The following is a 26274-nucleotide window of genomic DNA, read 5'->3' on the forward strand; positions in this document are numbered from 1 at the left end:
AAGGAAAATCAGTATTTATAAGCACCTTGAAGGCAAAATTCTTTAGTAAATAGGAGAAAACTTGCAGTATAGTCACCTCGAGATTCTTTAGTCAAGAATCCATAGATGGACGCCACTTATATGTGGAATCTAAAAAATATAACAAACGAGTGAATACAACGAACAAGAAACAGATTCACAGATACAAAGAACAAACCGCCATCACCAGAGGGAGCGAGAAGCAGGGCAGCACAGGGGTGGAGGGGAAGCGGGTTGTTACGGGATTAAATGAAATCATGCGGCTTTCTCCACGGCTCGGTGGGAAAGAATCTGCCCGTGTGCAGGAGATGCTGGTTCGATCCCTGGGTCAGGAAGATCGCCTGGAGGAGGAAATGGTAACCCACTCCAGTATCTTGCCTGGGAAATCCCATGGACAGAGGAGCCTGGCGGGCTGCAACCCATGGCGTTGCAAGGAGTTGGCCACGACTGAGTGACCGAGCACATATGAAATCATGGGTGTGAAGCTTTGGAAAGTTGTAAAGCATTATAGAATTCAAAAATTCCTTCATTCAATTAAAAGAGGAAGAAATGCAGAGAAACAAAAGAATCCACAGATGGGACTCCTGAAGCTTCAGAAAAAAAGGACAAGATTTGTTTTATTAACATTAGTTATGGTACACACTGGGCACTGTGCTTTTTTTCCTACATTTTTTCTTTGCCAGAACTCACTGCATGTTTATTTGTGTGTGCTTAGTCTCTCAGTCGTGTCCAACTCTGCGACTCCATGGACTGTAGCCCACCAGGCTCCTTTCTCTATGGGGATTCTCCAGGCAAGAATACTGGAGTGGGTTGCCATTTCCTTTCTAGAATGTTCTTTACTAGAACATTGTTTACTAGGAAGTTGCCATTTCTTTACTAGAATGTTTATTATTTTGTGGGGATTTGAAAAATTCTGAGTTTTAAATCATCTCCCATCTCCCAGAGATACTTAGAACCCTACCACCCCCCTTTATTGACAGGCCTGCATTTATGAGGCTGGCTAGGTGAGCATCCCCAGTGCCACCAAGTGTTCATGGTCTCTAATAAGCCACTACTAAGTGTGCACAGTCTGCCTGTGAATCAGAGTGAATCACACACCTACAAGAACATGGAAACCATTCTCCTGTGTTACAGATGATGAGACTAAAGCTCGGATGTTAATTCATTTGCCTGAAATACACAGCTCAAGAGTGACGGAGCCGGCATTGAAAACTGGTCCCTAAAACTCAGGTGCCCCGATTCAATGGCCACATCAGCATGGGATGGAAATAAGGTGGAAGTGACTCCACCTGACCCAAGATCAAGGGAAAAAAGAACATTTTCTCACAGGTTTTCAAAGGGGATCGGTCTTAAAGGGTAATGGCAGCTCAATTTCAATTTTTTTTTTCTTTCTAAAACTTACTCTATGTTAAGGGATAAAGAGCCCTGTGTTACTCTGATTAACTGGTTTGCTGATGGAGGTGGGGAATTTATACATTGTCAGCTTTTCACAAAGTCAGTTCCAAGCTTTTAAACATAATACAACCCTGCCTTTTAAATACCATGTTAGATTTCAGCTGGTGTGGATTACAGCCTTTCGGCTGCCAGCACTGGGCTTCAGATCTGCTGAAAGGCTTCCAGTTCCAGTGCTTGGAAAGTGCAGCCCTGAGGAGTCCTAGGGGCACTCTCTTTGGTGACCACTGCCTTGAAACCGCTTCAGTTCAGTTCAGTCGCTCAGTCGTGTCCGACTCTTTGCGACCCCATGAATCACAGCACGCCAGGCCTCCCTGTCCATCACCAACTCCCGGAGTCCACTCAAACTCACGTCCATCGAGTTGGTGATGCCATTCAGCCATCTCATTCTCTGTCGTCCCCTTCTCCTCCCGCCCCCAACCCCTCCCAGCATCAGAGTCTTTTCCAGTGAGTCAACTCTTCGCATGAGGTGGCCAAAGTATTGGAGTTTCAGCTATAGCATCAGTCCTTCCAATGAACCTCTTAAGAATGATAAGAGTACAACACTTCCATAATCACTGGACTCAATAAAAACAGGCTTTTCAGTAAACAGCCTACAGTTTTTCCAATCCCAATTCTCCCAGGAAAAAAAAAAGTACATGTATTGAAGAATCAACTAACATTGAGGCTAACAGCTCATCTTTTAGTGAAAGATGAGTGGGTGAAACAGTAACAGGTGAAACAGTAATGAAACCTAAATCTAGTACAATAATTTGCAAGACATTGGGCAAATTGTTCCTCTTTAATAAATTCTGCTAGTGTTAGAAAACACTCTAGATCAAATGCCGGCAATACACGAAACATATTCTTTTAAGAAATACCTATGGTTATAAATGATTCAGCTGGTATTGTACCAGTCCAGAATTTACTTGAAGGTTCCACACCCATGCTCCCTAGAAATGACAGTGGGCGAGCAGCTTTTCTACCTTCAATTCAGTTCAGTTCAGTCACTCAGTCGTGTCCGACTCCTTGTGACCCCATAGACTGCAGCACGCCAGGCCTCCCCGGCCATCGCCAATTCCCGGAGTTCACTCAAACCCATGTCCATTGAGTTGGTGATGCCATCCAGCCATCTCATCCTCTGTCATCCTTTGTACCTTACCCCTCCTTCAGCTGTTGGAAATGTGGGAAGGTGACCACGCTCATTTTCCCTAATCCCGCCCCCAATTCCAGAGCCTTGATGGAACCGTGAAGATGGGATCTACTTCCAGGTCACATCCCCGCCTCAGCCATGCCACTGATGCTCTTCCCGGGGCTCGACTTACTGCTGACTGAATCCTCTCTTCAGAGCATGTTCCGACCTTTCGGTGCTTCCTCAGTCCAGCCTTAGGGGACGATCTCAGTGGGGGCAGACATCATCCGGCAGGTGCCTAATAGCTCTCCATCCTCACTTCCCCCCGTCTCCACTCACCATATTCACTTCTCCTTGTCTCCTGCTCACCACTCAGCTTTTCTAGAATCAGTACCCTCTGCCTCCACTTTTTCACTCCAGACTCTCTCCTATCCATTGGCTTTATGAACCCTCCCCGCCAAAACTTCCAAGGTCACCAGGGACTTTCTAAGAAACAACTGTAAACCTTAAGGTCTCAGCCTTCTCTATCCGTTCTCTTCGTGTTGTTCCCTAAACCCTCCTTGTGGACGGTCTCTGTCTGGCTTCAGTGATTCTTTTGTACTTTGTCAGTTCCTTTCTCATCCTTGTGTGTAGGTGTGTGTTCAATCGCTCAGTCGGGTCTGACTCTTTGGGACCCCATGGACTGCAGCCTGCTGCTAGGCTTTTCTGTCCATGGGATTTTCCAGGCAAGAATTCAGGAGAGGGTAGCCTTTTGCTCCTCCAGGGGATCTTCCCAACCCAGGGACTGAACCCATGTCTCTCACGTCCCCTGTATTCTTTGCTACTGAACCATCGGAGAAGCCCCTTGTGTGTGCGCTTCATTGTAAATTCTCTCTTGGACCTAGGGCTGTTGAACCGCTTGTAGGTTGAGATCTCTAGGAGCTAAAATCCTAGGGGCAAAACATCTCATTTTTTTAGTGTAACATAAACAAGATCTTTAATGACTGGCCCCCTTTTCCCTTTTCTTCACCGTTGCAAATTGCCCTACAGTCCAGCTACACTGCATTTTGTGCCCCCAGATGTGCCTAGTTCTCCCTCAATCTGCCCCTTCTGCCAGTATACATCCTCCCCCACACCCATCCCGCGCGGGTATCATCCCTAGTCAGCATACTGCGACTGATCCCAGAGGCGCCAAGTCCTCTGAGGAGTCTTCCCTTACTCTTCTGATGCCCGTTCAGTCCCCTTCTGCGCCGCCCCCACCCCCTTGATTGCAATAACAATCACTGTGTTATTGTCAACTCACTTCTCTGCCTCTTTCAGTAGAGTGCAGGCGCCTTGAGAGCGGGTTGTTCAGTTGCTCAGTTGTGTCTGTCTCTTTGCGACCCCACAGACTGCAGCATTTCCTGTCCTTCACCATCTCTCAGAGCCTGCTCAAACTCACGTCCACTGAGTCGGTGACGCCATCCAACCGTCTCATTCTCTGTCGTCCCCTTCTCCTCCCGCTTTCAATCTTTCCCAGCATCAGGGTCTTTTCCAGTGAGTCAGTTCTTCTCATCAGGTGGTCAAAGTATTAGAGTTTCAGCTTCAGCATCAGTCCTTCCAATGAACATCCAGGATTGATCTCCTTTAGGATGGACTGGTTGGATCTCCTTGCAGTCCAAGGGACTCTCAGGAGTCTTCTGCAACACCGCAGTTCAAAAGCATCAACTCTTCAGCACTCAGCCTCCTTTATGGTCCAACTCTCACATCCATACATGACTACTGGAAAAACGATAGCTTTGACTAGACAGACCCCTGTCGGCAAAGCAATGTCTCTGCTTTTTAATATGCTAAGTTGGTCATAGCTTTTCTTCCAAGGAGCAAGCCTCTTAATTTCATGGCTGCAGTCACCATCTGCAGTGATTTTGGAGCCCAAGAAAATAAAGTCTGACACTGTTTCCCCATCTATTTGCCATGAAGTGATGGGACTGAATGCCATGATCTCAGTTTTTTGAATGTCGAGTTTTAAGCCAGCTTTTTCACTCTCCTCTTTCACCTTCATCAAGAGGCTTTTTAGTTCCTCTTCACTTTCTGCCATAAGGGTGGTGTCATCTGCATATCTGAGGTTCTTGATATTTCTCCTGGCAATCTTAATTCCAGCTTGTGCTTTACCCAGCCCAGCATTTCATATGATGTACTCTGCATAGAAGTTAAATAAGCAGGATGACAATATACAGCCTGATGTACTCCTTTCCCAATTTGGAACCAGTCCAAAATTGAGGGCAGGGCTAAGGATATATTCACTTGTAACACCCAGTACAATGGCTGATGTAAGTAACTGCTTAATAAATGCCAATCATCATCTCTGTGAGATCAAGCTTCAGACCTGAATTTCTCATCACCTACTGCATATCTCTCTGCTAAGTTATCATAATCACCTAGTTCAAGGATAAACTTAATTTACTTATCAAGGGTTAGTACAGGTGACCTTCACTTTCTTCTTTTTGTTTCAATTTTAAAATCTTGAGTAAATAAGAATTTAAAGTCACCTGTATTAATCCTTGCTTCCCTGATATCTCAGTTGGTAAAGAATCCACCTGCAATGAAGGAGACCCTGGTTCAATTCCTGGGTCGGGAAAATCCCCTGGAGAAGGGATAGGCTACCTAATCCAGTGTTCCTGGGCTTCCCTGGTGGCTCAGCTGTTAAAGAATCTGCCTGCAATGTGGAAGACCTGGGTTTTTTCCCTGGGTTAGGAAGATTCCCCTGGAGAAGGGAAAGACTACCCACTCCAGTATTTTGGCCTGGAGTATATAGTCCATGGGGTTGCAAAGAGTTGGACATGACTGAGCAACTTTCACTTTCAAAATTACTTATAAAAATGAGCTAGCTTTAAAAAGTCAAATAATTGCTTAAATCACATTCGTCGGCAGGTAACAAAAATCTGAATCAAAGTACATGAAGCAGAAGAAAGGATTCGCCACAGGTTCTGGTGTGTCCCCGTAGAGCCAAGAACAGGACTGTGGCAGCACTCGGGAAATCCTAGATCTGGAAACCCAGATTCCCTGAGAACCCTGTCTCTCTCATTTTTCACCTCCAGCCCAGATAGCACAAGAGATGGCAGCAGGCAACTCCGCTAAGATTTACCGTAGCTTCCGCCAGGCACTTTCCCACTTCCAGTCCCTGAACAGGCCCCCACCTGGACCATGTGATAGTAGCCAGAAGGAATATCACGTTATACTGTACGGAAAACCCCACAATAACCCTGTGGATTGGAGGCCGGTCTTAGAAATTGGTGGACAGATGCTGGTGTGTTTCAAACACCAGGTAGCTATCATACAGACTTTGACTGTTCTCTTGCCTCAAAGTTTCAAAATGCTTCCAGCCCTCCGGGTTCAACCTTAAACACAACTTTTTCCTGTAAAACCTTCATTCATCTCCACTCAGCCAAGTCTGAACTTTTTTAAAGTTTTCTTTGTGCTTCTCTGTGCTTTTCATTTTGCCTTATTTTATAGTAAGTTTACATGTCGCAAAATGACAAGAGTAAGAATATAATAAAACTAACTCTAGATTTTAACAGACTGGAATGAAACTCTAGATTTTTAAAATCAGTCCTATGCTACCTAGCTAGGACTGATGCTGAAGCTGAAGCTCCAATACTTTGACCACTTGATGCAAAGAATCAATTCATTGGAAAAGATCCTGATGTTGGAAAAGATTGAGGGCAGGAGAAGGGGGTAACAGAGGATAAGATGACTGTATGGCATCATCAACATAATGGACATAAGTTTGAGCAAGCTCCTGGAGACAGTGAAGGATACGGAAGCCTGGCGTGCTGCAGTCCATGGGGTCACAGAGTCAGACACAACTTAGCAACTGAACAACGGTAACTAGCAAGGTGACTTTGGACAAGTTATTTCACATCTGAACTAGTTTCTTCATTTATTAAAAAAAAAAAAAATTTACGGAGTCAAGGACACAGTAAATCATACGTTCCTGTGAAGATGGAAGACATTGTGTGGGAACTCTAGGCACAGAGCCCGGCTCCGTAGACACTCATGAGTTGCTAGTTTTTTCTCTTCCCGTTTCCCTTGCTGGTCTCTAAAGTCCTTAGATTCAGAATTTTCCACTGTCCTTATTAAATGCCTTAATGGTAAGTAGGTCTTCATCAAATGTCTGTTGAATTGAATTCCTTTCAGACTGTCTTCTGAGCCAGATTTAACCAGTAATACTAATACTCATGAGAGGTTGACTAAATCGCCACAATAACCTGCGAGATAGACTTTATTGCCTCTACTTTTACAGATGAGAAAACAAGTGTACAGAAGTCCAGAATTTGCTGGAAGTCCAGTCTGTGAAGTAGTGGGGTGAGGCAGTGGCTCCAGGATCCTCCACCTCTAATCATCCCAGCTAGTGTTTTCTTAGGGGCAGAAAACACGGCTACCGTGAAACACTTCACATTAGTTATTTTCTGTTTGAACTAGTTTACATTTTTTTCTAGTAATCCAAACAAACGGTTGCTTGACTTTTTTATTCCTTTAATGAAAAACTTCCAGGAGACTTAAAAGCCTCCTATGGCTGATGACATAGGGTTTCTCAGGTGGCACTGACAGCTTTCTCAGTGGTAAAGACACATGGGTTCGATCCCTGGGTCAGGAAGATCCCTTGGAGGAGGAAACGGCAACCCATTCCAGGAGTCTCGCCTGGAGAATCCCAGGGACAAAGAGAAGCCTGGTGAACGACAGGCCATAGCGTCACAAAGAATTGGACACTACTGAAATGACTCAGCACACACATGGCTGATGAAAACAGTTCCAGGATTTTTTCCAAAACTACAAATAATCGCAGTTGAGCATGAAGGGTTGATAGAGGCTCCATACTGCCAACTCCTAGGGCCCTGGAACATCTGGGAGTTTCACCTGGTAGATTTCCAAGCTGGCTGCCTGCGTAGCGACACTGCTTGCACGACTGTCCCAATAGGCAGCCCCAGGAACACGGGAAAGTGAAAAATAGCTGTCCACTAAGAGCACGGTGAGAAATCCTGAGCTGAGCGCTTTATTCTTAGACAATTTCCAGTTACACTTCATTGCTAAGGCCTGGTAACTTTGTTACTTTTTCATTTTTTAATTATGTACATGGCTTTGTCAGATCTTAGCTGCATCATGAAGGATCTTTCCTTGCAGCGTACAGAATCTCTAGTCGTGGCCTGCAAACTTAGTTGTTCCATGGCATATAGGACCTTAACTCCCCAACCAAGGAAGATCTTAACTCCCCAAATGAGGATTGAACCCACGTCCCCTGCATTGTAAGGTGGATTCTTAGCCACTGGACCACCCGGGAAGTTTGTGTTAATCTCTATTATAGCTCACTCATCACCATGGACTTCCCAAGTGGTGCCAGTGGAAAAGAGCCCGCCTGCCAGTGCAGAAGATATAAGACATGCGGGTTCGATCCCTGGGTCGGGAAGATACCCTAGAAGAGGGCATGGCAACTCACTCCCATATTCTTGTCTGGAGAATCCATGGACAGAGGAGCCTGGCAGGCTATGGTCCCTAGGGTCGCAAAGAGTCAGACATTGCTGAAGGGACTTAGCCCAAATGCGTACCAATCACCATCAGGCATCCAAATCACCTGTGCCAGGAATGACTTAGTAGGTAAGTGGGAAAACAGAGTACGGAGAGGATCCAAGCAAACACTGACCACATACTTGCATGGCAGCAATGTTTCCAAGGTATATTCACACGTATTTTTCTTCCAAAAGATCCTCTCTTCACCTTTGTGGCAAGGACACCACAACATTATCTCCATTTTACAGATGAAGGCACGGAGGTTCACAGCAACAAAACAACCCAGCAAAGCACATATGAATGTGTGTTATGAGGGAGATCTTCCATCTGACTCTCTAACTTACACCATGAGTTTGGAGACAGCAAGATGCAGCAGAAATTTCTGCTTGGTCATAGTTTGGAGAGTAAATGAGGCTGATAAGTAACCGGGGAAAGAGGTATAAAAATGAACAGGAGAAACAGTGGCATCTGTTTGGCCAGGGAAGAATCTGAGTCTCCCCAAATTTGTGTCCCTCACAACTCGGTGTTGGGCCAACTCAGTGTTGGGAGTGGGGTGGGGCGAGAGAGAATGGGATCAGCCCAGTCCCCAGGAGATGGCAGAGGCAATTGTCCTGCTGCAATTTTAGTTTTCCTTCCTCCCCCACTGTCCCACGCATCCTTTCTGAGTCACCCTTGCATCCTCATCGGAAATTCAGTAATTGGGACTTCTGGTTGACTGAGAGGTATCCACCAATAACAGCTGCTGATGAAATTCCTCACATAAAAAAATGTTGTGCATTTAGATCCGGAATTCCAAGTTGAGCAAGTCTGTTTTTTTCTCCACATTTAAAGTTCCTTTATATCCCTTCTTTTCTGATTTAAAGTGACTCTGCTCTTTTTGGGCTTCCCAAGTGGCGCAATGGTTAAGATTCTGCCTGCCAACGCAGGAGACCTGGGAGACTGGGGTTCCATCCCTAGGTTGGGAAGATCCCCTGGAGGCGGAAATGGCAACCCACTCCAGTATTCTCGCCTGGAGAATCCCATGGACAGAGGAGCCTGGTGGGATCCTCTGTAGTCCGTGGGGTCGCAGAGAGTCAGACATGATTTAGTGACTGAGCAGACATGAACTGCTCTTTTCATGATTAAGTCTCCCTGCCGTTGCAATTTAGTTTTTTAGTCATTTAGTTATGTTTGGCAAAGAATATTCGAGAAAAATCTCTCAAGAGTAATGAATTTTATGAATCCTAAAATCTTACATGTGAAGAAAGGAAACAACAAATTTTTAATCAAAGTAAGCAATAATGACAGGTTTATTTAAAATTTCCAGTAGAGAAAACCCACTAGTTTTGGAATAAAAGTACTCAATGTATGAGAGGGTAAGTGAATATAAAAGATTAGCAGAAGAAAAATAAAACCAAACATAGTACAAAAAAATTTTTTTTATAAGTTTGAAATTGGTTTAAACAGGGATGTTCTTTAAATCCTCCAAATATTTAACAGAGTTAACTAGGTTTGGCAAATAATTCACTTGAAAATTAAAGCCTATTTCTGTATTGTAAACTCCATAAAAACTCCTTATTAAATTCAAGCAACTCCATTCAGCTGGTATTGAAATACATAGGCAGTCAATTTCAGAAAAGAAGGAATTATTCATTTGCTCTCACAGTTACATGAATTAACCAGCTGTATAACTTTTTTTTTTTTTTTGGAGAGGATGAGATAGAAGATGCAAGAAAAAAAGGATAAAATCTCTAAAAAATGGAAACACAGCAAAACTCAGACATTAGTTTGTTTCTTTAAAGCAACAAACTGAATTTTTTACAGTATATTCTACATTTGTCATTTCCCTCTCCCCCCGCCCCCTTCAATACTCCTAAACCCACTAGTCTAATCAATTCTTAACTTTCAAATATTCTGTACATATATATTTAGCAAAGAGCATATGTCTAACATTATTCTGACAGCATTATGGTCAGCATACAATTTTAGAAAGATTACTATGTATATCACCAAGATTAACCTTTACTTAAAAAACAAACAAAAACCTTTACTAAACGAATAGTTTTAAAATATTATGAAAACCCACGAAGAGAAGACTCCACGCAGGCTCTAAACCTGATAAAAACACACATCAGAAAGACTATTAATGCTTAACTTCTGCCAAACAATGACCTTAAAGTGCCAAACACAAAAGACTCTCTCAGGATCGTTCTTCCAATAGGTGATGTGTCCCTGGCTTGGCCTTCTCTCTAACTATACACAAAGTCCTGCTAAAAAGTACGCATTTTAGTTGATTTTACAATCCAATGTTACAATGTAAACTAAACAGGTTCTTGATATCAACAGTATGTTACCCCGGTTTTTTTATTTCTGAATCCGACTGTTGGTCACAGAGGTCAAGTATTGTCAAGGCTCCTTTGTCAGTTCAGATGGCTGTCTGACTCGTCCATCCTTCAAGTACATGCAAGGCTCAATAGTGCTCCAGAGGCAGAAGCCGGAGGCATTTAAGACACAGATGAAATAGGGTTATGAGGTGAGCCCATCTGGGTAAGGACTTTATCCAGCCACTGGAGGGGGCCGTGCAGATGGATCTCGATCCAGCAGGGGGTGCTAGTCACATCCTGGCGGTGGTACTCCGCTCCCCAGCCCTAGAAACGACAGTGGAGGTCATTTAACTGGCTTGACTCAGCGGTTCAACTGACGGAGTAAAAACAGCTCATACAACCAGATGCTCCAAGTAAACATATGATTCTCTTCACAACACAAATGTGTACACATGATCTGGCAGACAATTTCATAGCTCCGCAAAGACCACATGTGGATTCCAGATTAAGAAGTACTGGTCTTAGGGGACTTCCCTGGTGGTCCAGTGGTTAACACTCCGCATTTCCACTGCAGGGGGCTCGGGCTGGATCCCTGGTTAGGGAACTTATGATCCCGCATGTTATGCAGTATGGCCAAAAAAATTAAAAAAAAAAAAAAAAAAAAGAGTACAAGTCTCGGGGAATGAAAATTTTAAACTACATTAAGTGTCCGACTCAGTTGTGTCTGACTCTGTGATCCCAAGGACTGCAGCCTGCCAGGCACTTCTGTCCATGGAATTCTCCAGGTAAGAATACTGGAGTGGGTTGCCATTCCCTTCTCCAGGGAATCTTTCCAACCCAGGGATTGAACCCATGTCGCCTGCACTGCAGACAGATTCTCTACCTCTGAGCCACCACAGAAGCCCAAACTACATTATAAGGCTATTGTAATAGCCACTTTGTAACTTTCATTTTCATTGCCCATTATGTTACTCATACTATGATGACAGGTATTGTTAAATTCTTATCATCAAGAAAATAAGAAAGAAAGGTATGTAAGACAAACTGACATTCTGTTTCTCCCTCTTTCAGCCACGGAAAGTTCCCTTGCTAACACAGAGCTCCTGACCTTTTGATCTCTACGCAAATCTGGCAGGAGCACAGAAGTATCCAAAAATCTATTAGTAAGACCTAACCAGTGAATTGGATCATTTGTACAAGAGGGTAGCTTGCCAGAGACCTTCAGGATTATTGAATTAGGACATGAAAGTTGACAGAAGAAAAGTCTCTATGAAGAAGAGAAAAATAATTTTACTATTGCAAACATCAAATCCTTATAGGTGTGGACGATGGCATATGAGATACTGATAAACCCTTGTTTCCTGAGAGATGTCAGAGAAGGCTGGATTCTCTTTATCTATCTCAGGAATTTTAAAAAATGTATCTGAACATCAGAACTTTCAGAAGAAACCTGAAATATATGAACTGCACAGGTATAAACATCCATGCATCTGTACACATATCCACATACTGCTAACTTTAATTAAAAGGTTTGTTGAAGTGCATGTTTCCTGCACTAGACAGTAAGTTCTTTGAAGGGAGAGACCAGATCTCACTTATTTTTTATCTCAGACATCAAGGAAAGTGATTGGCACAAAGAAGAAGCTTTAGAGATGCTTGTTGAGCTGAAATGACTTAGAATTTTCACATATGGGGAGTTTACTGTGCAAATAATTTATAAAATACATGTTTAAAGTCCAAAATTGATCATCTTCACAAAATAGTACAAAATCGGCTATTAATATTATTAAAATGTTTTATATCCTTTCTCTAAGATGCTGAGGGAAAAGTATGTAGTGCTTATGCTAATAAAGAACAAGGCTGTACAGTGATCACATTTTGTGTTGCTAAAGTAGTAAGTAGCTGCCCTTTATTGTTTGTATAACCCTTCATTCCAGTACTTATCAATTTATATTATAATTAAACATAGTCTGAAGCTAGAGACGTTAGGTGTCTTATCATCTTTGTATTGCTATTTTGGAATGGTGCTAAAAAATGTTTGCTGAATGAATGAAATGTTAATCTATTTTTAATGCATATCTTTGATTATAAACACTTTTTATTAGTGTAAAGGTGGTTTTCACTTGTGTAAAAGTAAATAATTAAAAACCTGTAAAAGTAAAATCATTAAAATTGATTGGGTAATCAATAAGAAATAAGTTTAAGAAGAAAGCCAATTGGAGCATTACAGTTGTAAATTCTCCTGGAGTGGTCCTTTGATAATAATAGACTCATCAAGGGACCCCAGTCCCCTAACTATAGTCACCCATTTTAAAGATAATGAACAGGGGGATCAGGAAGGAATTTCTGGGCCTTAATCACATGACATAATTAGAACATGGATCTTCATGTTTTATTTATTATATTTCCTCCCTGTCAACAAAAACAATAAACACAAACAATGCTGGCAAGTCACTGTCCCAATTTTAAAATTCACTTAGTCAAAATGCTAAGTCAAAAATTAGGGACTTCCCTGGCGGTCCCTGATGCTGGGAAAGATTGAAGGCAGGAGGAGAAGAGGATGATAGAGGATGAGATGGTTGGACGATATCACCAACTCAATGGACATGAGTTTGAGCAAACTCCAGGAGACAGAGGACAGGGAACCCTGGCGAGGTACAGTCCAAGGGGTTGAAAAGAGTCGGACACAACTTAGTGACTGAAGAACTACAATTGGTGGTCCAGAGGTTAAGACTTCGCCTTCCAATGCAAGGGTTTGATCCCTGGTCAGGGAGCGCGGATCCCACATGCCTCGTGACCCAAAAAACCAAATGACAAAACAGAAGCAATATCGGAACAGATTCAATAAAGATGTTAAAAATGGTTCAATTAAAAAAAAAAGTCAAACAAAAATTAAACCTGCACATTAACAATGGATGAGAAAGCTCTCTGTAGTCTCACAGGTATAGAGCACTTAGGAAAACCTCTCTAAAAGGTAGAACACCTCCTTCAATACTTGAAAGGTACCAGACTCGGCTCTGAGAAACTGCTGAATCACGTTTCAAGAAAACAAACACTAAGACACACCGTGAGACTCTCCTAACAGGACTCGGAGAAGTAGGGAAAAAACGATTTTCAGGGAAAGTTATCTTCGATGTAAAGGATGATTAACAAAGTAAGGTTCCGAAATTGTCCTCTGTAATACAGTCATCACAGAACAGGTCTAACAACAAGTTCAGTGAGCTTCTGAGGAGAGGACATGGAAGGTGACTGCCTCGCCCAAATATATAATTAGTTTTGCCACTCAGGGTAACAGAGGAGGAGAGTCGGTGTTTGAGAATTCAGACAAGTCAGCCACAATAAGTTGGTGGTGGTGGTTTAGTTGCCAAGTAGTGTCTGACTCTCTTGTGACTCCATGGACTGAAGCCCGCCAGGCTCCTCCGTCCGTGGGATTTTCCAAGCAAGAACACAGGGGTGGGTTGCCATTTCCTCCTCCAGAGGATCTTCCTGACCCAGGGATTGGACCTATGTCTCCTGCGTTGCAGGTGGATTCTTTACCACTGAGCCACCTACTGACTTATAAATTTAATCAGATATTTGAACTTTTTTTTACACTTTGATGGCATCTTAAAATTTTTACTTCTCAGAGGCAAAAGAGGCAGCAAAGAGGTCACTTCTAGTGAACAACGTCTGTAACCTTCACCCTCCTCAAACCTAACAGCACAATCTTAGTGCTGAGGCAAGGAGGGCCTTATTAAACTCTTGAATTATAACAAAATCACAAGCTTTGCTGGAACCACTAAAAAAAATTCTGGACCAATCAAAAATAAATCCTAGTGTGGCGAACTTTTACTTTCAAAAAAACTTTTGACTCTACAAAAAAAAAAAAAAAATCACTTGCTTATTGTTGAAACTAAAGTACCAAGTGTTTATCATCATAAATACTAACAAATATAGAATCAAAAAAAAGAGGGGTGTGTTTATAGGATTGCTCTCATAAGACAACCATGCATTTAGAGTAAATATGTTATATATATATATATATATAAAACATATTCTAATAATATTACAATAGATAAAATAGCGCTACTCAAATAAGTAAAAGTTTTAAAAAACCTGCTATTATTAACATTTAACACAAACACTCCTACATTCCAGTGATATTTTCCCAATAGTTGACATCTTATTAAAGGTTAAAATGGCTAGATAGTAAGTTGGTGTCTACAGACACACATCAAGAGGACAGAGATTTACATATAATGCAGAAGTGCATTAAACCCTGACCGGAGGGATCAGAACCACTTACCTTCACAAAGCTCATGCGAATAGTACACATTTTTGTGAGCTCATAGACCGTCTCGAAGCCATGGTTCACAGACTGGGCCAGTAACTGAGCAAACTCTTGGTTATTAAAAATTTTCAAACTACACCCACTCGGGATCTTGCAAACAGTGGTGGGGTGAAATCCGTGATGGTAGTTGCAGTTCCGACTCTGCACAAAAATACTGCTGTCACTGAGGCATTCGGCATATACCTCACCTCCGACATAATAAAGGTGAACTCCTGCAGGGAGACAAGCGTAGAGTGTGGTTATTATTGCTTTATTATTATTGTGGTTATTACAGCTGACGAGCACAGCGGTAGCTTCAGAATGTAAATTTACACGGTTATTAGATAAACATTCCTTAAGTCTGGCATAATTGATAAAATCTTAGTTAACGCTATCAGTTAATACAAAGTCTGTATGTCAACATGCATGTCTAGACAGTTTTTAGAAAATATTAAATAACACAGCAAAGTGTGTTAACTTAAAAATCGGTTAACAGAGGATAGCAATTTCATTTTAAAAAGCATTTAATGCCCTATTTGGCCATGGATTGAAAGCACAGTCTCACTTAAAAAATATATCATAAGAAAGCTGGACTTGATTATGGGATCCTACACATATTCATCACATAAGCTCTCTCGTATTTCTTTTGCAGCTAAGCCGTTCAAAAAATTTTAGGGTAAGGAAAGGGAGGATCAAGAAGAGTAAAAGAACCAGAAAACCACAGGTGGAGGAAGTATTGCTGAGAGTAGAAAGAAGGAAAGGTCCAGGGAAAAAAGCCCAGAAAAAATCATTCAGTGTAGAATATGATCTCGCTGAATTATTATCTGCTCCAAACTTCTTCCGGTCAGATCTTGAGTGCCAGGAGTGTAGGAAATTGATCTTATCCAATTCTTAAAAAAAAAAAAAAATGAAAGGGGGAAAAAAAAAGCTACTTTGACAAAGCCCCAAATCATCACAGGTCACCCAGCAAACAGAGTCACATCCCATGTGGCTTTCAACAATGGACCTTGCAGGTAACTGTGGCAAGGCTTAGTCAGTGCTAAAACTATTGTCTCATTCAAAATACTGTGTGCTGTGTTTATAAGTACACACAATGGCTAAGATCCCTGTAACAATTAAACCGCCGCTGGAGCAGAAGCCCGTTTTTCTGTCTGATGTAGAGAAAACAATTTGAGGGTGTATGTGTTTGTTTTTTTAGTTTTTTCCTGATTATAAAAATGAGGAATTTTCATTTTAGAAAATTTAGAAAGTAAAACAAAATATAAAGAAGCAGAAAACATGATCACTACTTTAGTGGCCCAGAGGTAATAACTATGAATACACATCATTTTGGGTCTGTCTTGCATATTACCAAACTTTCTTTGCAAACATTTAACACATTTCCATGACTGAATGAATACAACAATTTATTTAAAGGATTCTCCCATTACTGGACCATTTTGTCAATGCTAATTTTCTGTTATGATAACAATGCCATGATCAATGTCGCCGCATAATTCTTGATAATATCCTTAAGAGAGACTCCTGGAAGTTAAGTCATTGGATCGAAGGCTTTTGATTCACTTTGCCAGAGTGCGCGTATCAATTTACATGTCTCCAGCAGTAGATGTGTGCCGTTCTCATTTCACCCATGCCTGTATTGAGTCTGAGCTTAAAACACAACAAAATTCCCCTAATTTATAGCTGGAGACAATAGTTTTAATTTGCACATGAGTCTGGATGTGTGCTCCTCTGCTGACTTACCATCTGTGTTTCTCTTGTGGATCTACTGTTCATATTTCTTACCTATTTATCCCACTGGAGTTCCAGTATTTTAATATTTTTTATGAGCTGCACATATAGGAAAGATATAAATAATTTATTTCCTATTTGTTTCCCTGCTAGTCCTTTGTCTTTTGATTTTTGTTCATGCTATTGTTTTTCTTTAACCCACAGAAGTTTGAAATCTCTAGGTAGACAAATCTCTTGTAAACTTTTCTGTTGCTTTTTATGCTTAGAAAATCTCTGCCTCTCTGAGCAGTTTATTTTCTTTGAACTTTTCAATAGCTTGCCATAAAATAATTCACCTCATTAATCCACCTGCATTTGTGGAATGAGGTCAGAATTTGAACTCTTAGCCTCCCTGCAAAGCTAACTTTGTTATTACAGGACCATTGAAACAGTCTACCAATTTGTTTTATTTAACACACATTAAACTTTTATATATAGTGCAGTCTGAATTTATTCTATTGCTTTGTCTACACACTGATTTAACTGTAGCTTCATAATCTTTTATTAACCCCCACCTCAAGATTCTTTTCCTTATTCCTCCATTGAAAAATTTAGCTATTTTCACTAATTTATACCTAGGGATCCAACTCGAGTCTCTCAAATTGCAGGCAGTCTGAGTCACCAGGGAAGCGCCTTTAATACATATTTCCAGATAATATGCTGAATATACATCTTCCAACTTTCAAAAAACATCACACTGTGATTCTGACATGGATTGTTTTAAACTATGAATTATATTAGGACAAATTAGAATATGCTTCTAATGCTCTCACCATGGTAAGTCTTCTCTTTAAGGAACATCAACTGCCATTTATTTATTCAAATTTTCTTTCTCTCTCAGTTAAATTTGGTTTTCTTTATATAATTCTCATATATCGCTGGTTCAGGTTATTTATACATTCTGTTGCTACTGAGAATGTGATTTTTTTCTCTCCATTATATTTTTCTAACTGGTTATTGTCAGATTAAAGAAAACTGACATACTTTTTAAAAACAGATTCTTTAGTAGTTTCTAGATAAACAATCCTATCATTTTACTAGACACAATCACTCTAAGTAATTTTGAATGAGTAAAAATGGAAAGACACTCGTTAAGTTTCTGGTATGACTGAAAAACTTCCTGGAAAGTAATTCGGCAAAATACATCAAGAATTTTTGGCCTTCTAATTTCATTTCAAGAGCCGATCCCAAGAATATTATCAATCAATTAATCATATCATCTACAAATAATGATAATTTTGGCTTATTTCTGTTATTTACAAATCTTCATTTGAGCGCTTTTCGTCAAGGCATCTGGAACAATTTTAGCAGCATTCCCAGAATCCATGTTTTCTTCCTAATTGTTATTAGCAATGTTCCAGAGTACAGTGGCTTTTTACTACCGTGCAGTAACAGTCAACTTTAGAACATAATGAAAAATATGTTCCTCTGTCCCAAATGTATGCAAAACTGTGTTTATATACAGTCTCAGGGGTTTACAGACCACAGGAAGACACCTATATGCTATGAACCTAAGTTCTGGAATTCCATCATTAAATGTGTAGTTTAGATTTTTTTTTGCCTTAACCATACTAAGGAACCATCTATCAATTCCTGCTTTAAGAGGAGTTATTTTTGTTTCCAGGATTAAATACTCAACTGCATCTCCAGTGTCTTTTAAGGATCTATTAAATAACCTTTTAATTTGGTTTTAATTTCACAAGAGGTCATTTAAAAAGTTTTTACTCTGGAAATAATTTCAAACTTATAGACACAGAACAAACAACAAAGAAAAATGGAACAAAGAACAGCCATATAACCATTATCCAGATTCATCTGTTGCGGCAATTTACTCCATATGTTCACCATGGGTACTGCCCTCCATCTATTCTTCCACACACACCCTCATATACACACGTGTGTATATATTCTGACACAAGACTCTCAGATGGAAAGATGTCTCTATTGATCTATAAATATAAAAGACATATATAATTTCTTCCTGAACCATTTCACGATGGCCCTTTACCCCTAAATACTTAAGTGTGTATTTCCTAAGAATAGGAGTCTTCTCTTACAAGCCACAGTACAGTTAGCAATGCCAGTGCACTTAGCATTGATATACGATGTCTATCCTTTCTGCCACTCATATTCTAACTTTGTCTGCTAACCCCAACAATAATCTTTGTAGTATTTTTTCCCCGTCTGGTACAGGATCATGTCAAGGGTCAGGCAGATTACTACAGAGCTGTGGTATCTCATTAGCCTCTTTTAATTTGGAATAGTCTCACATCTTTGTCTTTTGACATTGATATTTTGGAAGAATACAGTTCCTCCTCACCCTTTTTAATAGAATCTTCCTCATCTGTGGTTTGTCTGAAGGTACCCTGTGATTAGATTCAGATTTGCATTCTCAACTGGGATTCTCTGTAGGTGATATTATCTCCTCATCAGGGTACCACAGCTGCAGCCATATGATAGCCACCTGTCTCTCACTGGTGATGGTAACTTTGATCGCCTAGTCAAATTGCTCTCCAATTTCTCCAGGAAACAATAACTGATTTTTACTCTCCCTTGTAAATAATAGGCAGTCTGTGAGGAAACACTTAAAAATCATACAAACACCCTGATTCTCATAAAAACGTTCTATGCTTAGCATCCATTGACAATTCTTGCCTGATGGGCTGCAAAATGGAGACTTTCCACCAACTCACACTATATTTAGCCATCAGTCTTCGCCATTCATTTACTTATCTATTATTGGTATGGACTTAAGAATTACTATTGTTCTCCAGTGGTTTAAAACTCATCACTGTATTTAATTATTTCAGTGTTTCAACTGTCCAAATTGGCAGTAGAAATCACTCAAAGTTGGTTCCTGTGACATGCCTCCATCATGTGTACATATTTCTTTACTTTTGGACATAACTAAATATTCTACAGAGAATGAGATGGCTGGATGGCATCACCAACTCGATGGACATGAGTTTGAGTGAACTCCGGGAGTTGGTGATGGACAGGGAGGCCTGGCGTGCTGTGATTCATGGGGTCGCAAAGAGTCGGACACGACTGAGTGACTGAACTAACTGAACTGAAACATTCTACATTCATCTAGTGCCCACCTATTCCAGCCTTGAAATCAGCCCTTTCTCCAATATCTGGGTTCCTCTCTAACAGCATGGTGTCAAGAGATGATGGTCTGATCACTGTATGTGCTTACTACTGCTGGGCATCTTTGCCTCTTGACCCTTTCAGCATATGAATCAAAGACTACATGCACACAGATCAAACCCAATAGATAATCAGAAACTATATGCATGCAGAAACACACCTATTGGATTGGTCCAAAAGTTCGTTCGGCCTTTTCCGTAACATGGAAAAAAATCCAAACTTTTTGGCCAACCCAATACCTAGGCCTTCACACACACACATAAACAGGAAACCACAAACATGCACGCGCACATACATATACACATTACTAAAATCATAACTTCACACTAAAACTTCCACAGGGTTTATTTTTTACCCTCTTCCACACCTGTATGTCTCTCATACCACAGTGAACACCCAGGTTCCCCACAACATCCACACATTTAGTCATTTGCTTAATTTTATAATATGAATACATCTTAAAGTTTCATAACTGTTTCCTTCATTCTGCCACTAAATAATCAAGACTACTCAAAAGAGTTCAGGATATGTTTGCTGGCACTCTACCTTACCTGGCCCAGGCCAAGGATATGCAAATACTATGTTAGTTGCTCAGTTGTGTCTGACTCTTTGTGACCCCATGGGCTGCAACTCACCAGGCTCTTTTGTCCATGGGATTTCCCAGGCAAGAATACTGGAGAGAGTTGCCATTTCCTACTCCAGGGGATCTTCCCAACCCTGGGATTGAACCCAGGTCTCCTGCATTACTACTATATTCATAAGCTATTTTGATTTTTTTTTTTCCAGTAAGTTAATGTATTCCTCTTAAAATACATTAGAGTTTACTTGTTTGCATTTGCTTTTAGTTTTAGGTTGTAAAGAATTTTTAACAGCTATTTTGTTCTGCAGCAAAACATATGACGGAATAGTATCCCCAAATAGCACATCACAATTTCAACTAATTAAATAATTATTATGAGTCAGTAGACCACAAAAATCACTGATTGGGAAATGTAGAACTTCCTGATGACACAAATTGAAAAATTATTTACAAACTGGAGCAGGTGTATACAATCTGGCGTTGGCTCCAGGAATGACTGTTGGTCAGTTCTGGGGGAAGGAGAACACGACAGACGTTCAAGAGACGTGCCAGTGAAGGCTCACCTTTCCCAATGTGCCGCCTGGTGTTTTCGATGGTGGAATTCCGGTTAACATTGGAGAGCAGCCCAAGGCAGAAGCGGTTCTTGTTGTTGGAAGGATCGGTGAAACCATCCACCAACACGCTCGTGGAGGAGGCATGGAATGCTTCGCCCACACGATTGTTGAGCTCGTAGTAGACAATAGAGCACCAGTGTTTCGGCTCCTCATAAGCAACTGCTTGAACATCTGTAAGAAAGGAAAGCTTAGAGTCAACTGTGGGGAGTGCCCCGGGCGTTCCAAAACTGAAACTGTGGCGTAAAGTTGGCTCAGGGTCATGGAATGAAGATGTGACACAGCCACCACTATTATCAGGTACCGAGCTTATCTCTGATCTCGGAAGCATGGACTCCTTGCTAAGTGAGGCATTCACCCTCATTGGAAGATAATTTTCTCTGATGGCTACTGGATCAACAAGATGACGGCTAAGCACACCAGCAGTATGTGCTGGACACTCCCAGGACACTGCTGGCTCTATAATTTGCCAAAATGGAAATGACCCCACCACTGACCCTGGCTCACCATCTAAAGAAAGGCAACAAGTGGCAAGTGAAAAAAACAAGTGGGGAGAAAACAATAGAGGACAGGAAATATGCCAAAGGTGCTGGCACAAAAAAAGGAATGACTCTGGACAATGCCTCAGTATGCCGATGCTTCTTCAAAGCAATGAAAAATCAGTTTCTAATTATTGATAAGAAGTTACTTGACTTCACGTTGCCAATAACTCTCACAGTTACAGCCTTGCTCCAGTCCTCAAACTCAGGAAGAAATCCTGCCAGCTGGCCATTCTTCCTGGATGAATCATATCTCTCTCACCCAGATTTCATGCTAACTTCCTTATATTTGCTTTAAGTCATGCAGAGCAGGTGTGTTTTGTCTCTCCATTCCCAGAATGGACCAACAATGGAAATTACCCAACTTTACTGACAGGATGCAGCTTGTTAAGTCAAATCTCTTAAGACTAACAAATCTCCAAACAGAACATGCTTCTAAACATTTGCAACTAAAAGGTTCTAAAGATAAGTTCCTTCTGCAGTAAAACCTCTTATATCACTGTTTTAGAGATTCCAGGAACACAAACCATATATTTCCACTGTGCCAATATGCAAAGATCTTAAGTTTTTATGAAGCTTGGAGTATATAATCATTTAAAAAAAAAGAAAATCCATGTTGAAAGCATGAACTCTGTTAAAGGAGAACTACCTCTGTGTTCTGAACATCAACCTCCATGAATACTAAAACGCCCTTTACTTCAGAATACAGTAAAGAAATTAAGAAAAATAATCATTAAAAAAATCCATCCATACATTAGCTGCTTTATACACTTGAGCAGGTGAGTTGAAAACAAACACAATCTTCTGTGATTGCTAAGTGTCACCCCATGTCAATCAGCAAGGTTCTTTCAGATTTACAGGTGCCAAATCTTAAAGAAGGCTGCAACCTCATTAAGAGAAGGCTTTAATCAGCTACCAGGATCATTCAAAATACTATTCATCTAGCTTGGAGACTGACAATTATTTTCTGTTAAAGGCCAGTAAGGTCTTAGAGACCACATGGTCTCTGTGGCCACTATTCAACTATGCCCTAGCTATGCAGAAACATCCACAGATAATACGTAATGAATGAACATGGCTACGTCCCAATAAAGCTTTATTTATAAAAACAGGCAGGTAGGCTGACGTGGCCTGTGGGCTGCAGTGTGCTGACCCCCTGCTCGAGGAAAACCACCAAGGTTCAACAAAGCCAGCAGTCCTTAGAAAAACATTAACTGTAAACTTACTTTCTAATGGGGAAGCAATTTTAAGCCATTTAAAGGAAAAATCTGAAAGCCAATGAAAGGTCTGTTTTCTGAAATCAGACACTTTGGGCTTAACAACCATGGTGGCAAGTCCACATGCTCGTAACTGTTTCAGACCATGTCCATTCTCTTCTGTTCCCCAAGTACACATTCCAAAGGTGTGTGAGATAGGAGTTATCTTCCCCAACCAGAATCTCTGTCAGTTCATAATTATGTTTGAGAGGATGCTTCACAGATTATCAAACCCAGAGTCAGTAAAAAAATAAAACACATATCCAATAAAAAAGATATAAGCAATGTTTACACCTTAAAAAGGTGTAACTTCCAATTTATTGCACTGCACATTGAAGGAAAGTTCTCTGAGTTCATCATCAACTTTGAAAAACTTAAAAAAATATCAGCGACTTCTGACAAAGGCTGAGGTTCTTTCCAGTCCTTTACTTAAAAAAGTGCTAAGAATGAAATAAGACATACCTAATAATGAACGTGTATTTTAACTTCAATTTGCATTGTTGTTGTTTAGTTAGTAAGTCATGTCAGACTCTTTGTGACACCACGGACTGTAGCGCGCCAGGCTCCTCTGTCCATGGAACTCTCCAGGCAAGAATACTGGCGTGGGTTGCCGTTTCCTACTCGAGGGGATCTTCCTAACCCAGGTACTGAACCCGTGTCTCCTTCAACAGAGGCAGATTCTTTACCACTGAGCCACCCGAGAGGTCCTTCAATTTGCATTAACTGAGCACTCAGGGAACGAATGCTATTAGTCTGGCTCAGCTGCCACTATTCTAGATGAGGGCCAGAGAGAAGATGAGGCTTATGAATAGTTACCCTGACAACAAAAGAACCTTTTGGAAAGCCTTGTTATATGAACTTTACATTTTGGAAATCACCAGTGAAAACTCTACTTCAATTTTATACTCACTGCACACTCCCCCCCGCCGCCAACGTCCCTTTCTTTCACTTAAAAATATTCCTTTATCACCAATTTGGAAGTATTAAGTACCAAGGCTCTAAACAGATGGCTGCACAATTATATTTAGACTTTCATTAGCTAAATCGGTGTGTCTGTTCTTCATATAAAAGGCTTATTTCTAATCCAAGGAATTCTTTCTACTGAAATTCTCTTATAAGTGCTCCTTTTCAAATAGCTTTTTCAAGACTAGTAAAAAATTTGTGAAAGAAAGCAACTTTTGGACAGAGAACTTCAGACTCTAAAAAGAGAATAAGCAGCAGTTCATTTTACCTCCTCTGTTGATTTCTGAGGGCAGAGAAGGTGCCATCATATTTGTGTCCATGGGTTGAGAGCCATCCTGGGTCATGGGGTCTTCAGGGGGCAGGTAAGCAGGTGGGGGTGTATCTGCTATAAATTTTGAAAAAAAAAAGAGAGATTTGTTTATCCTTAGTAAACACACAAGCTTAAAACATATATTCTCTTCCATGCCGAAATTCTTAAGAGATTAAGTTGCCACTTCACCCTCCCCATCTGAAGACTGGATGATACAGACACTGGGCTTGGGGTATGCCTTTTGAAAGTGACTACCATCTCATACTCTTATATGACTGCAGTGAAAATTCAGTGGGAGGAAAGCATCGTATACCAGTTCTAGAAGCTGTCTGCCTACCCAGATCACCCCTTTTTAAAACAATCAGAAGAGCATTTAAACGTGCTTGCACACAACCCACTTTCAAAGGACCTCCGCCTTTTGTCATTTCCCTGGTGAATGGAAAACCTTTGAAAGCTACACAGGACTTCTTCAGAAAAGGAGCTTCAGGGTATCATGCATTAAATCTATGGGCTCTTAGGAATTTACCAACTGAGTTTCACGACAGCCAACTTACTGACTCAAAACTGTGAATTTCCCATGACTTCAAGAAAGTCTGCTAGGACCACCTAACTTCCTATCCACTCAAATAATCACTAGTCTCTAGCAATAGAATAAGAGGAAACAAATCAGTTTGTCACAACTATCTTCAATTTCAGAATTTCTGTATACATTTCTTCTGGAAAAGTTCATAATCAACTGGCAAATAAGATGCAAACATCATGATTTTTGAAACAACACGAACACAAGTCTTGTGCTTTCACATTTTTCACTTTTAATTTTTTTGTGATATGGACCAATTCTTAAGTCTTTACTGAATTTGTTATGATATTGCTTCTGTTTCATGTTTTGGTTTTTTTGGCCACGAGGCAAATGGGACCTCAGCACCCCAACCTGGCATGAAACCTACAGCCCCTGCACTGGAAGGAAGTCTTAACCAGTGGACCACCAGCGAAGCCCCAGTCTTGTACTTTCTTAAGTAAAATAAAGGGTATGGCTTTCCCATAAATAATCCTTTGTGACGGAAAAACGAGTTCCTCAAGGGCCATGGTATCATCTGGCACATATGACAGAGCAGGAAACAGATTCACCTTAACCAGTAGCCTGGATGAGTGCTTGACACCACTCGGGGCAACTGTCAAATAGAAAAGCTAACACGGCTCTTGCAGAGTTTCTCAGCGATTTCCCAGACTGACTCTCCAGCTGAATCACACCCTGGCCACTTCCACCGTCTCCCCCAACCCCCACCCCCTCGCCCCCCAGCTGCTGCGAGCACAGAGACAGGACCGCGGGGACCTGATCCAGATGACTTTTCTACCCTTTCTACCGCTTTTTTAAAATTCAGCTTCTTCCTTGCAGCTGTAACACTGCCTCTGTTTTATTTCCAGCCAAAAACGAAGACAAAGAGCCTCCTCTGAGACCAAATCCAATAAATTTCTGCAAGCAGACTGGTGAAAACTTCATCAGCCCCCTGTGGCATCAGCTCCGGTGGGAAGGACCGGATACTATGGGTGATGCTCTGCTCTCTCCGTGAGGCCCTCCTCCCCCCCCTTCAGCTTTCTCTGCTCCATGTTTTCTCTACTCGGCCTGTGCCTTAATCCCTGACAGCCAGGGACAAGGTGTAAATTCAAGCAATAATCTTCAGTATTTTCCACTCTTGGGGCTACCCTGAGTCTGCCACTGCTTCAAAGCCGCCCAAAACATCTAACCTTGCCTCTAACCTGTTCCTCAAACACAACGGGTCCAGGAGGGAAAGGAAATCACCAGATGATACAAGTTGGATTTTGAAATAAATCTATCTCCCATCCTCATCTTAAACAGTTTCTGATAGAAAAACAAGCCAGTTCAATATAAACAGGTTTAAAATGTAAAAAAGCACTAAATAAATAAATAAAAGATAAGAATATCAAGTATGGGCCACTTTTCAATTTTTGAGAAGACACTAGCTCTGCTTTCGAATTCAAATTTGCCCCCAAACATTTCAATATGTTAAACATGCTTGCCCACTCATTTTCCCTTCTTGAAATGTTAATAGATGTCAAGTGTATCTTTGCTTAATGTACCCTCTGTGAGGCTGACTGGCTAGAAATCTGGCACTAATCATTTTTATTGTTCTGAGATGCTGGCTTATTAACCTATAACTCGAAAAATATAATGTCCTAATTAATCATTTAATTGACAGACATTACACCCTCAGAGAAGCCTACAAAAGGATAATGGTCTTTTGTCTTTGCGAAGTTAAACAAGCAGATGGTTTCCAGTACTTCTGTTGCAAGTCCTTTGTTGTTCAAGTGTATGTTTCTCAGGATTACATCACCACTTAAACGAATTCAATTAAGTGT

The 26274-nt window shown here is 41.0% G+C and overlaps 1 protein-coding gene across 5 annotated transcripts in view; it reads right to left on the reverse strand.

Moving 5' to 3' along the window:
• Nucleotides 1-9360: 9360 nt before the first annotated feature.
• The window catches only part of SMAD1 (SMAD family member 1), an 82958-nt gene continuing 66044 nt past the window's right edge, over nt 9361-26274 (reverse strand). For 4 of the 5 annotated variants that reach the window (XM_055404350.2, XM_055404352.2, XM_055404353.2 and 1 more), the window contains exons 4-7: nt 23854-23970; nt 20780-21001; nt 14693-14949; nt 9362-10731 (exon numbers count right to left, since the gene is read on the reverse strand). In XM_055404350.2, coding sequence (XP_055260325.1) covers nt 10588-10731; nt 14693-14949; nt 20780-21001; nt 23854-23970 — 740 coding nt within the window. In that variant the 3' untranslated portion in view covers nt 9362-10587. Of the gene's footprint in view, nt 10732-14692; nt 14950-20779; nt 21002-23853; nt 23971-26274 lie in introns of all 5 variants that reach the window. The other variant, XM_055404355.2, reaches the window with a different exon arrangement.

This window comes from Moschus berezovskii, chromosome 19 (assembly GCF_049115385.1).
Source record: "Moschus berezovskii isolate FMDL1 chromosome 19, NW_MosBer_1.0, whole genome shotgun sequence".
NCBI classification, from domain to species: Eukaryota; Metazoa; Chordata; class Mammalia; order Artiodactyla; family Moschidae; genus Moschus; species Moschus berezovskii.